At 34.0% G+C, this 13,792-nt stretch overlaps 1 protein-coding gene across 5 annotated transcripts in view; it reads right to left on the reverse strand.

The window, feature by feature from the left end:
• Nucleotides 1–1,433: 1,433 nt before the first annotated feature.
• The window catches only part of RICTOR (RPTOR independent companion of MTOR complex 2), a 124,450-nt gene continuing 112,091 nt past the window's right edge, over nt 1,434–13,792 (reverse strand). For all 5 annotated transcript variants that reach the window (XM_024754604.1, XM_024754602.1, XM_024754605.1 and 2 more), the window contains 4 exons: nt 7,886–8,041; nt 7,428–7,551; nt 6,022–6,160; nt 1,434–5,900 (listed from right to left, as the gene is read on the reverse strand). In XM_024754604.1, the coding sequence (XP_024610372.1) occupies nt 5,826–5,900; nt 6,022–6,160; nt 7,428–7,551; nt 7,886–8,041 (494 nt within the window). In that variant the 3' untranslated portion in view covers nt 1,434–5,825. The remainder of the gene's footprint in view (nt 5,901–6,021; nt 6,161–7,427; nt 7,552–7,885; nt 8,042–13,792) is intronic.

Below are 13,792 nucleotides of genomic sequence, written 5' to 3' on the forward strand. Positions count from 1 at the left end.
AATTCCTATGTTGAAATCCTAACACCCAAAGATGATGGTATTAGTAGATGGGGCCTTTGGGAGGTGATTAGGTCAGGAGGCTAGAGCTCTCATGAATGGGATTAATGCTCTTATAAGAGACGCTACAGTTTCCTAGTCCCTTCTGCCGTGTGAGGACACAAGACACAAGAAGTCTGGGACCTGAAAGAGGGCCCTCACCCAAACATGTTCACACTCTGATTTCAGACTTTCAGCCAACAAAAGTGTGAGAAATAAATTTGTTGTTTATAAACTGCCCAGTCTGTGGTATTTTGTTACAGCAGCCCAAATGGAGTAGGACAGTACTTTTTAAAAATTCTTTTAAACTTTTTATTTTGTATTGGAGGATAGCCAATTAACAAGGTTGTGATAGTTTCAGGTGCACAGCCAAGCAACTCAGCCGTACCTATACATGTATCCACTCTCCCCCAAACTCCCCTCCCATCCAGGCTGCCAGGTTGCCACTGAACAGAGTTCCCTGTGCTATACAGTAGGTCCCTGTTGGTTATTTTAAATATAGCAGTGTGTACATGTCGATCCCAAAGTTCCTAACTATCCCTCCTTCCACACCCTTCCCCCCTGGTAACCATAAGTTAGTTCTCTAAGTCTGTGAGTCTGTTTGTTTTGTAAATAAGTTCATTTGTATCGTTTCTTTTTAGATTCCACACATAAGGGATATCACAGGATATTTTTCTTTCTCTAGGACAGTACTTTATATACCAAAGAGTTCTTAAAAATGAAACAAACTGTCTGAAGTTCAGCTATATCATCACAGTTTTCAGAGGTGAGCTGTGTGATGATGGTTAAGTGTGCTTTTAGTTTATTTGGGGGCCAACTACGTTTTTGTTGAAAAACAATAGTAGAAGGCAATATGAAAATGATACACATGTGCTTAAAAACCAAACTATCCAAAACAAATCTATTTCTGAATACATTATACCACATTTAATCAACTGTAACAGACCCTAGCTTTGACATTGAATTTTATTCTCCAGGCTTGTAATTCCCCTTGTGGTATTTTCTTTTGCCACTAGGTGGCTGTAGGTTACCTTACCTGATCCAGGCCAGTTTCTGTGTGAGAAATCAAATAGCTTATACAGAAAAGTTACCATCATACCATCATTGCTCATTTTGTATATTAATCACTAAAAGAATCAGAATTGTTCTATAGATCGATCCACTTTTTCAAACCCTTTACAATAAACTGCAGTTAAAAAATAAAAACTGTAAAGATATTTGATTAGATTATGAAGTGTTTAGAAAGTATAAATAGCTATTTTAAAACATTTGGAACAAGCCACTATGTGTTACTGAACCAGATTCGTAATTATGGTACCTAAAAGTCACTTTTACCAGCCTCAGTGGTACATAAATCGACACTGATGGTTTTAAAATTTCAAATAGAATGACACAAGTTTAAGAATTTTTAAGTACATTTTATTAAGAATGTATCCCTTTGATAAGATTATGCTTCAGGAGGCTTTTAATGCCCTTGACATAAAACTGTACACATTATACAAAAACAAGAAAACCACAAAAAAAAATCAAGGTGAGCAAAACCATTAGAGGACAAACCTTATTTAAATTATACACAACTCAATGAAATATTCTTACGGAAAATATATAAATACTTTTTCTTTCTATGTTACAGTTATACAATATAAATCAGATTTCAATGTCTGTTCAGTGACCTACAAACACCAGAACCTCCAAATATGTAGCAGCGTATTACTAAATAAAAAAGAAAATTTTGTGGTTAGGGAGCATTAAGTCAGATTTTTTTCACAATCCCTTACCACTTTTCAAAACTAATTTACACCATTTGTTTTACAATGCAGCTTTAGGGTTTCTGACAGGCCAATAATGGAACATTTTCAACTATTATCTATGAAAGTTTTAATCTCCCCCCTCCTCTGCCCCAAGACTTTGCATTTTGTGCTAAATCAACCTATTTAGTGGCAAAATTACAAGATATACTTTTTTGGCATAAATTATATTTTTCAAATTAAATATTTTATAAAGAAGGTCAAACAAAATGTGCAATTTATGCATGCTGTGGCATAGCTATCCATCTATATTACAAAAATACTCTAAAGGGGAGAAAATCCACATTCTGTGTGAGTCATAAAACACTACTATGAATGAAAACTACCCTGGGAACCTAAAACTACAAGAAAAAACAAATGCTCCTAGAAAGATTCTCACAGATTTCAATATTGTCTGATAAGCACTGCTATTAATTTTACCGGTATGCTTTTATAATCAAACTCTCACTGTAGTGATACTCTTGAAATGAAGCTGGTAATAATGTATTCCCTGAATGGGGAGACAAGGGAGACCTTTCCCAACTTACATTTTGGAAAATGTGAAATGTTCTTTTACTCCAACAGCTCTTCTCATAAAACTCTCTCAATTAATTGTTTCTTTTTTCCCATGTTCAATGGATTGTGAATTTGAGACCAAACTGGAAGCATAGGACAAAAGGGGAAAAACCTTACTTCCAAAGGACCTTTCCCAAGGTAGTTTACAAAGCTCCTCTCACACAAAATTAGCACCTCACTCTTACCATGCAAAAGTAACTGCAGTTATAATTTGGATGACAATTTGATTGCTTTTTATTGCTTAATGATCTGTGCTTTAATGTGGGAATAAAAGGCATCCTCTGAATGGAATGAAAAAAAATTTATATAAATAGCAGGAGACAAATCTAAATAAGCATTCCCACCTCACTGCTGAACACTCTGCCATTGTAATATGCCCAGAAAAACTCAGCTTTAATTACCTCAAGCTCTGGATAAAAGAGCTCAAAACTATTAAAGCCACCCCATTTCAAAAGGACTTACACACCTGATGTTAGAGTAACTACCATAATAAAGTATATACCTTCAAAGAGCCTCTTTCAAAGTCAATGTGTTACAGAATGCCCTTATGCTACCAATCTTCATTAGAAAATTTTTTATTAGGGAGAAAAGACTTTTTCCCTCCTCAAGTCTATCTAAGCATAAATAGGAAGTAAAAGTATAAGAAATTTTAGACCATATTTAATTACAAATACTAATTTCTAATTTCCTTATTTATCAGTATTTACTTATTAGTATGTGAAGCTGAAATCTGTTCTTGAAAAAAATTTCAATTAGAAATGACAATTCACTTTACAATTAGAAATTCACAGTTTACAACCAGCACAACTGCCCCAATTCCTCCAAATTATTCAATAATTACCAGTAGTACAAATTTATATGGACTAAGATTAATTCTAAAATCTTGGAAAACTACAGTATTGACATTATTTTGGTATTTTATAGTCTGGTAATATCTATTACATATAGGTGCTTTTCTCAATTATTTCTATTACCACTGACAACATTCCTAACCTTTTCTGCTATAATTTAATATTTTAAACACTTAAGTAAATCACTTGGCACCGCATGTGAGCATTTTTCATCACAGAAGTCTACTTTTATACAAATAAGTACTTAAAGGAAACATATTAGACCTGTCAGTGAAACATGAATAAACCAAATAGCACTATACATTTAAGTATAGACATCTTTTTTTCATAGATTACTGAGAACCACAAAGCTCTGTCTCCCCAAACTAAGTGCTATAGGCAAATATTATGATATATACACACATCTTTCAAAGTAATAATCAAAAAAACTGTTCAGGCTAATAGTAATGAAGACTTCATTTCAGGATGGATGAGTGAGGTGGGGTCCAGGGATGTGTGTGTGTGTGTGTGTGTGTGTGTGTGTAACAAAAAATTTACTGTTAACTTTTGAGGGATTAAACCACAGATTTTATATTAACTGAGGTAGTGTTTAAAATGAATGTCTAAAATATGTTAATCCCATTATTCATAAGATTACTACATCACCTCCTTTGGAGTTTTTAATCACTATTTGGTCTAGTATCTCTGACATTGGTTCTCTGGAAGGCAGTTTAATCATCCAAGACCAAAGACCAAGGTGACAGGCAACGTTCTTAGAAGTACTGTTAACATTTAAATAAACACTTGGGTTCAGTGATAAATTAAAGTTAAAAAAAAAAAAGCATTTCTTTTATCTTCAATTGTATTTTATGAAAGAAAATCTGAAGAACCACTTTTTAACATAAGCAGAAGCTTACAGCCCTTATCTGCTTTGTTATAATGTAAGTTGCTACACAGTGCACATAAGAACAATTCACTGAAGTGCAGTCAAAGAGGTGTTATGAAGTGAGATGAAATGCTTCATCCCAATTGGAACTTTCAGTGCCAGTATATTAAAAAAAAAAAAAAAATCTCTGTGAGTTACATTTTCTAGTTCACAGGGTTCTTTACAGAGATCTCAAAGAACAAGCCCATTATAAAAAGGATCTGTAATATGGGAAGATAGTAATCCATGTACTATGACTGTCAGAGCTGATGCATAACTGTAAAAATGGTCTAAACAAATGAATTAAAAAGGGTCCTAATCAGTCCAGCTGGATTTTTTTTTCTATTTATATATAGACCTCAAAAAAGATAATCCTTTCATTTACAAGCATTCTAATGAGGATGGCCATGCTTTTTTATATACAAATTTGCATATATGTTTAATTCCTGTAAAGATTTCCAAATAGTTTTTAGACATACACAAATGAAACACACAAATAAACAAAACCTTGCCCTCATCAACTTAATTTTGCAAATGTGATAAAGGCAATTACTGTACTCATAAACTCACCTATCACTGCATGTAGTTTGTGCAAAACAAGAACACTGATATAAAAATTAAATTACTGCTGCTTTAAAATTTGGTACTTAAGGCTTTTCACTACAATTTTTAATCGTAATAGTAAGTTTCATTAATGATTTTTTAAAAGGAACTATGGCTTTTCTTTTCCCATGGAATGTATAAGTTGTAGGCAAACTTATCTTTTCCTCAAGAGATGCAAGATTTTATTTAATGCTTTCTTTTGCTTTAGGTCTAAATTAATAGTGCTTGTTCAAGTTACGGTTTAAAATGGTGATATGGGAAGCTGATGAAAATGGAAGTCCACTGAAAATATATGCATTCTATGAATGGAAAATACTTTGAATTATAAAATAATTTTCTGATTTTAATCAGGAACTGTAGTGAAAAACCTTAATTAGTTCAAATAGCCTACAATAACACATTGCAACAAAACTGAAGAGATGGAAAACAAGAAACTTTATGTAAGTCTAGTAATGTAAAAATAATTTATAAGTCCTGGTTGTTGAGGCTCTTCTTTCGCTGTGAGGCTACAAACCTCTGAAGTAGTGTTATAAACATGAAGAAAAAAGTGGAAGGGCCAAAGATCCCCCTCTAATACCAGCAGTTACAGCACACCCCATTGTGCTAATAGGATGCACCCTCAGAGACACTGATTCCTAGTTTCCACAAATTAGTTAACAAACAAGGCATCTTTATATTTACCCTAAAAAAAGAATTCAGAAATAACGGTGTGAAGGGTGCTTCTGCATATCTTATTATTGTTCCACTGTTATTATGCTCTTAAAATGAAAAAATAGAAAACCTATGTAGGTATTCAGTGCTTGGCTCTTGCATACAATGGTAACTAAAACTCTTAAAACTGTGGTAATGAACAATGAACCCCTAAAAGGGCTCAACGGGGGAGAGAGGAAGTTGTTTCGGTTAGGGAAGTCCGCAGTTCCAACTGCTCATGTACCAGTAATTGCTGAAACAGCGTAGAGAAGATACTCCTATCTCTGCTGCCCAGTCAATCGGCATTTTCTGAGGCTTTTAGAAGTCCACAAATATGAATATATATAGTATACATCTATATACATCATAAATATGAGGTCAGGATTCAACAGATGTATCAACTATAGGTTCCTTTGGTGGTGTTGCCAAGACAGCCTCTGCTTCTTCATGCATCTAGAAAAGAAGTGGTAAATTATTAATGACTTTCTAGTGTATCAACAGATATAATCTTTTAACTTAATTCAAAGAAAATTATTTTTGAAAGATAAAGTTCAAAAGTACAAATCCTACTTACTTGTAAAAACTGTACATCCTGAAATAATTCTTGTATGAACCTCCGACATGGAAGTCTAAATGTGCAGTGTGACAGCAAATGGGAAACCTCAGAGTAAAGGCATATGTCATCAAACGTTTGAGGATACTTCTCCTTAATTCTAAAATGGAAGAAAAGACTAGGATGTGATAAAAATTATAATAATGACTTTGCTATTTTCTTTCAAAATATCACTTTTAAAATATCTTTTTCCTCCAAATATTGATTAAGTGGCACATCTGGGTGATGGCATAAGAATATAAAATAGTAAATATTCCTACCTCACACTTACATTAGCTATTTTAAGTTTGGGATTATCTCTTAAAATGATAAAAACACAAATACTTCTTGGAAAGTCAGAAATATTCTTTATCACTGGCATGAGAAATTACAAAATTTATTTATCAGCCTAGGATAACTCAAGTATTTTCAAAACTAAGTTTTAAAATAGAAATAAGTTTTTAAAGTTAGACTGAAATTATTAATATCCTTGACTGGGCTCTCTCTCTAAATCTTTCAAACTTTAACAGTGGCTTTTAGCTGGCAGAGCATCTCAGAGTCAGTGGTGGTGTGGGGTAATGCACAGATTAAGGACACACTATACTTAGAGCTTCTGACCAGGAGGTCTGCAGTGGGACCCTGGCATCTGTGTTACTATTATTTTGTAAAGCCCCACAGGAGACCCTGAGGTGCATTTTTTTTTTTTGAGGACCACTGCTTTAAATAGTGCAAATCAAAGATGTTGAAGATTGCCTGAATTTTCTTTTATCATGTTGCTGTGATTTAGAAAAGCAATAAAAATTCTGCAACTTTTATTAAAAGAAAGGAGTAAAAATAGGGAAAAATTAAACCAAGAAAATATCACTTATTTTTACGTATGCCAGCTTTTCTTAAGCTTTATGGTCTCAGGATACCCCTACTTTCTTAAAAATTACTTGAGAACCCCACAAATTTTATTTTTTGTGGGTGATAGCCATCAATAATTACCATACAAGAAAGTAAAACAGAAAATTTCAAAATATTTATTAATTCATTTAAAAAATAAAATTATTACATGTTAACATAAATACATATACTGTAATGAAAAAAAACTATATTTTCCAAAACTAAAAAAGTGAGAAGATTGGTAGTGTTTTACATTTTTACAGATCTCTTTAAAGTCTGGCTGAATAGAAGACAGCTGGATTCACATACCTGCTTCTGCATTCAATTTGTAACCGTACGCTAGTTTGGTTGACGTATGTAAAGAAAATCTAGTCTCACTCAGATATGCCATGCAGTTGAGAACCACTGATGTAAGCTAATTAGTCTAACTTTTGAAGTATTTCAAATATCTTTTTCACCATAAAAAGCAGAACAAAGAATACTCATGCTCATAGCTTACTTACGTTAAAAGCCCAGTTTCATGACATTTAGTTGAAACTGAACTACTCAAATTAATGACTAATCTCAGAACTTCTTTGCGAAGGAGTATACGGCACATTGGTGTATCATCTGGAATTGTTTTAACACCTGAAGAGAAGATTAAAATATTTTATCTATATCACAATAGAAAAGTATTATAACTCATGGAATTTGTTTTTTCAACTCTACCAAATATATAAAACTGAGATAAATTGCACGTGACCTGCTAATCATTTTGGGAGCAAAATTCTTTCTAATGAAAGCAGATAGCTAAGAGGGTATGTATCAGCAGCTGATATAGGTGCAACAGTTATCTAAACATAACATCAGTAAAACTGACTTGTCATAGTTATGAGACAACTTTAATTAACAGTATGTATCTACAACAACAGACTAAGTATAGTTATATTAACAGGACTTGGATTTAAATCTGAAAACTTACCTAGTAGCAATTCTGTGCTTTTGGTGCTGCTGGCTGATCCTTCTTGAGACACTCCATCACTGCATCCAGAAATGCCCGAAAATTTAGAGGGAACTACTTCTAAGGGATTATGGATAGTCTGCTCACACCAATCAGAATATGGAATGTCTTGAAGGTCTGAAGAAAAAATTAAATCAATTAACAGATCATAATGGCTTAATTCCTATGCTTGCACTGTATACTAAAGAAGAGATGATTCCTTGTAATCTCTTTCCAGTCTTCAATAATTATTTTCCCTGATGAAGATTTTCAAAGTAAATTCAGACCACTCAGATAGTAAAATTTGTTAAATTCTAAAGACATTTACACATAAAATTTTATAGTCCTAAATTATAAAAAATACATAAATATGTGTTTATTTAAAGAATTCAAATAAAGATGTATACAGAAGAAAAAATGAAGGTACCTTATCTACCCCCTCTCCCATCCCTCCCACCCCCAAACTAAATACCCCTCTCTTAAATATATAAAAATTCACATATTTGCTATTTTAAATTTCTCTTTCTTGCTCTTTTGGTGTATAAGTGGGATTATACTGTATCTATTATTCTATCACTTGTTGTTCCCACCATTTAATAATTACCAATATTAGAATCACAGTTCCCTGGGCTTATCAGTTCCTTCCTTAGAGTTAAATTTACTATACTACCCATGCATTGCTAAGGTATACTCCTAGATGGGATTTTAAGGTCAACCAAACATCTTAGTGCTGTTAAAATGACATCAATGTTTTTTATTTAAAAATTTCCTGAGCACTTGAAGTGATTAGAGCAAATGGAAATCAGAAAGTCTTTGGTTATCCTTTTAGGAAGTAACATTGGGCAACCCAGAAAATCATGCAACCTCAGTAGCTACAAAAGAGATTGAGAGAGAAGAGACACACTCAGCCAGAAGGTGAGACCTCTTGATAGCTAGTTCAGTCCTCTTTCCACTACAACACATTGTCAGAGTATTAAAAAGAGCTTTTAAAAAAGCTTTTTAAAAAGTCCAGGAAACTAGACCAATGTAAACACACACTACCTCTCCCTATGCTGTTTTCAACAGAATAGATATCACCACCTCATCTCATCTTTAAGCACTTCCTAAGATTAACATTTACATAGTACTAAGCGGAATATGCTTTGGTTCCTCAGAAAATCAATTTAGCATAGCTTTAATATTAAGGAAATCATGCATCTGTCAGGCACTTAAAAGTAATGTATGGTACTTAAATTATACATTGATTTAAAATATAAAACTACTGCCAAAAGATCTGAGAACTAAAGATGTACTTAAAAACCAGCAATGCTGAATAACCAGGTAAGAGATGACTATGTTATTTTAGACTCAGTTGATGAGCTTGCCAGGGAGTAAAATGACAAAATATTCCAGTGCAAGGAACAATAAGAAAATTATACTTCTTTCAATCAACATGTTTCTGAAAAGTTATAAACTAATTCATTTCAGCCTCACCTTCAACCAGTGATGACTCCTAACATTTCTAACCTGTTACAACCACATCTTATTTCTAAAGATATCATTCATTCTCATTAAAAAAAAAAAAAAAATCATGAGTCTAACTAAGCCAGGCCAAAAGAATTAGTTTCTCCCATTGGAAGACGTGAAAAAGCATCCTAAGTATAGTGATAACAGAAGGCTTTTACTACATGGGGTATTTTTTTGTGTAAAACCTGCTATAAACCATATGAATAAATTTTTTAATGAAATAATTACATGTGCTAAATGGAAACTTCAGAGAACAAGTGGGTAGAATATAGGCACTATTTATAAATTGGCACGATAAGGAGAACCAAAACTTCTTGAAACTGGGAAAGGACCAGCTAGTTGGCCTCCTTCTTCTTATGCATGGAAGGTGATGTCTAGGACTCCGCTGAAGGCAAAACTGTGCATACTATATTGATGATACTGACTTTTAGGGACCTTTATTTTCTATCTTCTCTTAAAAAGTATTCAATGCAATGATACTTATACTTTTACTCAACACATTTTATTTCAAGATTATTTTTAATTTGGATGAAGTATTATGTCCATAAACTGAACCATTTTATCTATGTGATTGATGTTTAGTTTCTTCACTGTAGTTGTTTGCTTTTACTGCTTCCTCTCTTTTTAATTAACAATATTCTAGCTCAGCCTTATTTTATCTTTTAATTAAAAATGGAGACATGAAGCATAGGACAGACGAGACTCTAAGAAACTGGATACCTTCTTTATTCCCTGTATCTGGGCATAAGGCTGACTCCAGCCACTATATGTGGGAAAGAACAAAAAGCTCTAAGCAAAAAATTACGTAAGTCCATATGGGTTAATTAAGAAAAATCATAAGCTCAATTTTTCCTATCAGAAAGTAGTCAAGTCGCCAAATAGCTTATCTGAAATGCTGAAACAATTCTTTATGAAAAACATTAAGAATTTCTGTGAGGAGCTCTGTCTCTGGTAGATATACCCACCTGATCACCAGTTCCCCTTGGCAGCAGGGATGTAAAATGAAATGAACAAGGAGATTTTCCTTAGGGGCACAGTAAGATCATTCTAACTGACCTATCAGAATTTATGAAAGAATATTATTTCTAACATAAACAACTTACTGTGAGTTACCATTAACAGAGAGCCTACTGAATGTTAATCTTACATGTTAGTAAGTACCAAAACCACACCATAAGGCAGGTATCGTTATTCCTATTTAGAGATTTAAGAAAAAATTAAAAGCTCAGTGAAACTAAGTAGATTGCCCAAGATCAGATAACTAATAAGATGGAAAAGTTTGGCTTTGAGCCTAAGTCTCCTTGATACCAAAACTCACACTCTGCTTTGTTTACACCAGGGGTCTTCAGTGTTTCTTGAAGCCCTGGCATTTCCTAGCCTCCTCTACCCCCAATTTTATACTTGGGCAAGGCTAGTAGATGGAGTGCCACCCCACTGTTCCCCTTACATCCTCATCTGCATACCACTGAGCTTTTGTATAGATTTTGATTGAAACATGGGTTTTACAGCTAAAATAATTTTGAAAACCACCACTGTTTCTTTAGGGCCCTCCCCTACCCCATGTAGTTTCTACCCACTCCTCACAAATTTGTCAGTTTAATAACCTAGACATTCAAACTGATCTCTTGCCATTATCTTTTATAGTTAGCTGATTTTTTTTCCAGTGCTCTCTCTTTCACAGATGGACTGGTCTACAACACTTAGAAGGTTTCCCACTCAGTTGGTTAGCTACACTAGGGCAAATGTGGTGGTATACATAAAAGTGGACCCAAAAGAAACATATAATACTAAATGTTGAAAGGCCAACATGTTGCCTTGCACACTAAAAAATACAATGCACAAGTATCTGTAAAGGTGGTAGACACAGAATAAAATGTTAGGAAATATCCTAATAGCCTTTCCATTGAGCTTTAACATTTTTTGAACAACTACCACTACCAACACTACCACCAGACTGAAAGTTTCAAAGAATGAAAAGTCTTGTGTTCAAGTCCTGACATCCCTTTAAAATGATCATTACATAGTAGAGGGGGGACAACTTCAGACTATAACTACAAAGCTACAGTAATCAAAACAATATGGTACTGGCACAAAAACAGAAATATAACATATAGACAAAGGGAAAAGAATAGAGAGCCCAGAAATAAACCCATGCACTTATGGTCAATTCATCTACGAGAAAGGAGGCAAGAATATACAATGGGGAAAAGAAAGTCTCTTCAATAAGTGGTGCTGGAAAAACTGGACAGCTACATGTAAAGGAATGAAACTAGAACATTCCCTGGCACCATATACAAAAATAAACACAAAATGGATTAAAGACCTAAACTCCTAGAAGAAAACAGAGGCAGAACACTCTTTGACATAAATTGCAGTAGTATATTTTGGATCTGTCTCCTAGAGTAACTGAAATAAGAACAAAAATAAACCTAATTAAACTTAAAAGCTTCTGCACAGCAAAAAACAAAACAAACAAAACAAAAAAAACACCCCATAAACAAAATGACAACTTATGGACTGTGAGAAAATATTTGCAAACAATGCTACTGACAGGGGATTAATTTCCAAAATATACGAACAGCTCATATAGCTCAGTATCAAAAAAAAAAAAAAAAACCCAAACAACCCAATCAAAAAATGGGCAGAAGACCTAAATAAACATTTCTCCAAAGAAGACATATAGATGGCAATGAAAAGGCCAACAGGCACATGAAAAGATGCTCAATATCACTAATTATTAGAGAAATGCAAATCAAAACTACAAGGTATCACCTCACACCAGTCAGAATGGCCATCATTAAAAAGTCTACAAACAGTAAACGCTGGAGACTGTGAAGAAACAGGAATGCTCCTACATTGTTGGTGAGAATGTAAATTGGTGCATCCACTATGGAGGTTCCTTAAAAAACTAAAAACAGAGTCACCATGTGATCCTGCAATCCCACTCCTGGGCATATATCCAGAGAAAACTCTAATTGGAAAAGATACATGCACCCCAATGTTCATAGCAGCACTATTTACAATAGCCAGGACATGGAAGCAACCTAAATGTGCATCAACAGATGAATGGATAAAGAAGATGGAATATTACTCAGCCATGAAAAAGAATGAAATAATGCCATTTGCAGCAACATGGATGGACCTAGAGATTATCATATTAAGTCAGAAAGAGAAAGACAAATATATGGTACCACTTACATGTGGAATCTAAAAATGATACAAATGAACTTATTTACAAAACAGAAATAGACTCACAGACATAGAAAACAAACAATGGTTACCAAAGGGGATGGGGGGGATAAATTAGGAGTTTGGGATTAATATATACACATTATTATATATAAAATAGGTAAACAACAAGGGCCTACTGTATAGCATAGGGAACTATATTCAATATCTTGTAATAACCTATGATGGAAAAGAATCTAGAAAAGAATATACATACACACACACAACTGAATCACTCTGCTGTACACTTGAAAGTAACACAAATATTGTAAACTATCTATACTTCAATTTAAAAAAATAGTATAGGAACTATTTTTTAATGATCTGCCAAGGAAAATAAAGACATCTCCTTTCTGATACACAAAATACTTAATATGGCTGATACCAGTGCTTCTCAAACATTCATGTGTACATGAATAACCTGGGCATCTTGTTAAAATGCTGATTCTGATTCTGCGTGTGGGGCAGAGTCTGCATTTCTAATAAGTGCTCAGGTGATACTGATGCTGCTGGTCTGCTGACCACACTTTGGGTAGGAAGGGCTCTGCAGGACTTGGTCCCTACCCGTTTTTCTAGGCTGATTCTGTATTTCCTCTCCCTTTGCTTTCTGAGCTCCATTCCCACAGGTGTATTTTTAGTCCTTCCTACTTCCCATACTTGCTCCCATCAGAGAAGACCTTTGCTCATGCTGCTTCCTCTCCCTCAAAATTCTCTATACTCCTGTCTTCACTTAGGTTCTATTCATTCTTTCAACCACAGCTCAACAGCAATTCTTCGGAAGTCTCTTCTTTGATCTGCCTACTTGGTTATATTCCTTCGTTAATACCATGTACCTACCCTTGATGGCGTTTGTTACAAACGCAGTATTTATATTAATATTTGTGTACTGATTGATCGAGTGGTCAGTCAATCCATTTCCTTCTCCATTGGATTAAAGCTCAAAGAGTGTAAGAATAATATCTATTTTTCTCTCTCTCAATTGTTTTCCTAGCATCTAGTTTAATGCCTGATCCAAAGTAGTGATGTAATAAATATTAAGTTGAATGCATAAATCCATAGAGGTTCAGTGACTTTTTAACAATTAGCCTGCCTCCCTTCATACCTCCAAGAGGGGTATCAATAGTAAACTGTAATCACTTCCCAATTAAGAGTTAT

The sequence above is a fragment of the Neophocaena asiaeorientalis genome, unplaced genomic scaffold (assembly GCF_003031525.2).
Source record: "Neophocaena asiaeorientalis asiaeorientalis breed wild unplaced genomic scaffold, Neophocaena_asiaeorientalis_V1.1 scaffold229, whole genome shotgun sequence".
In the NCBI taxonomy this organism is placed as follows: Eukaryota; Metazoa; Chordata; class Mammalia; order Artiodactyla; family Phocoenidae; genus Neophocaena; species Neophocaena asiaeorientalis.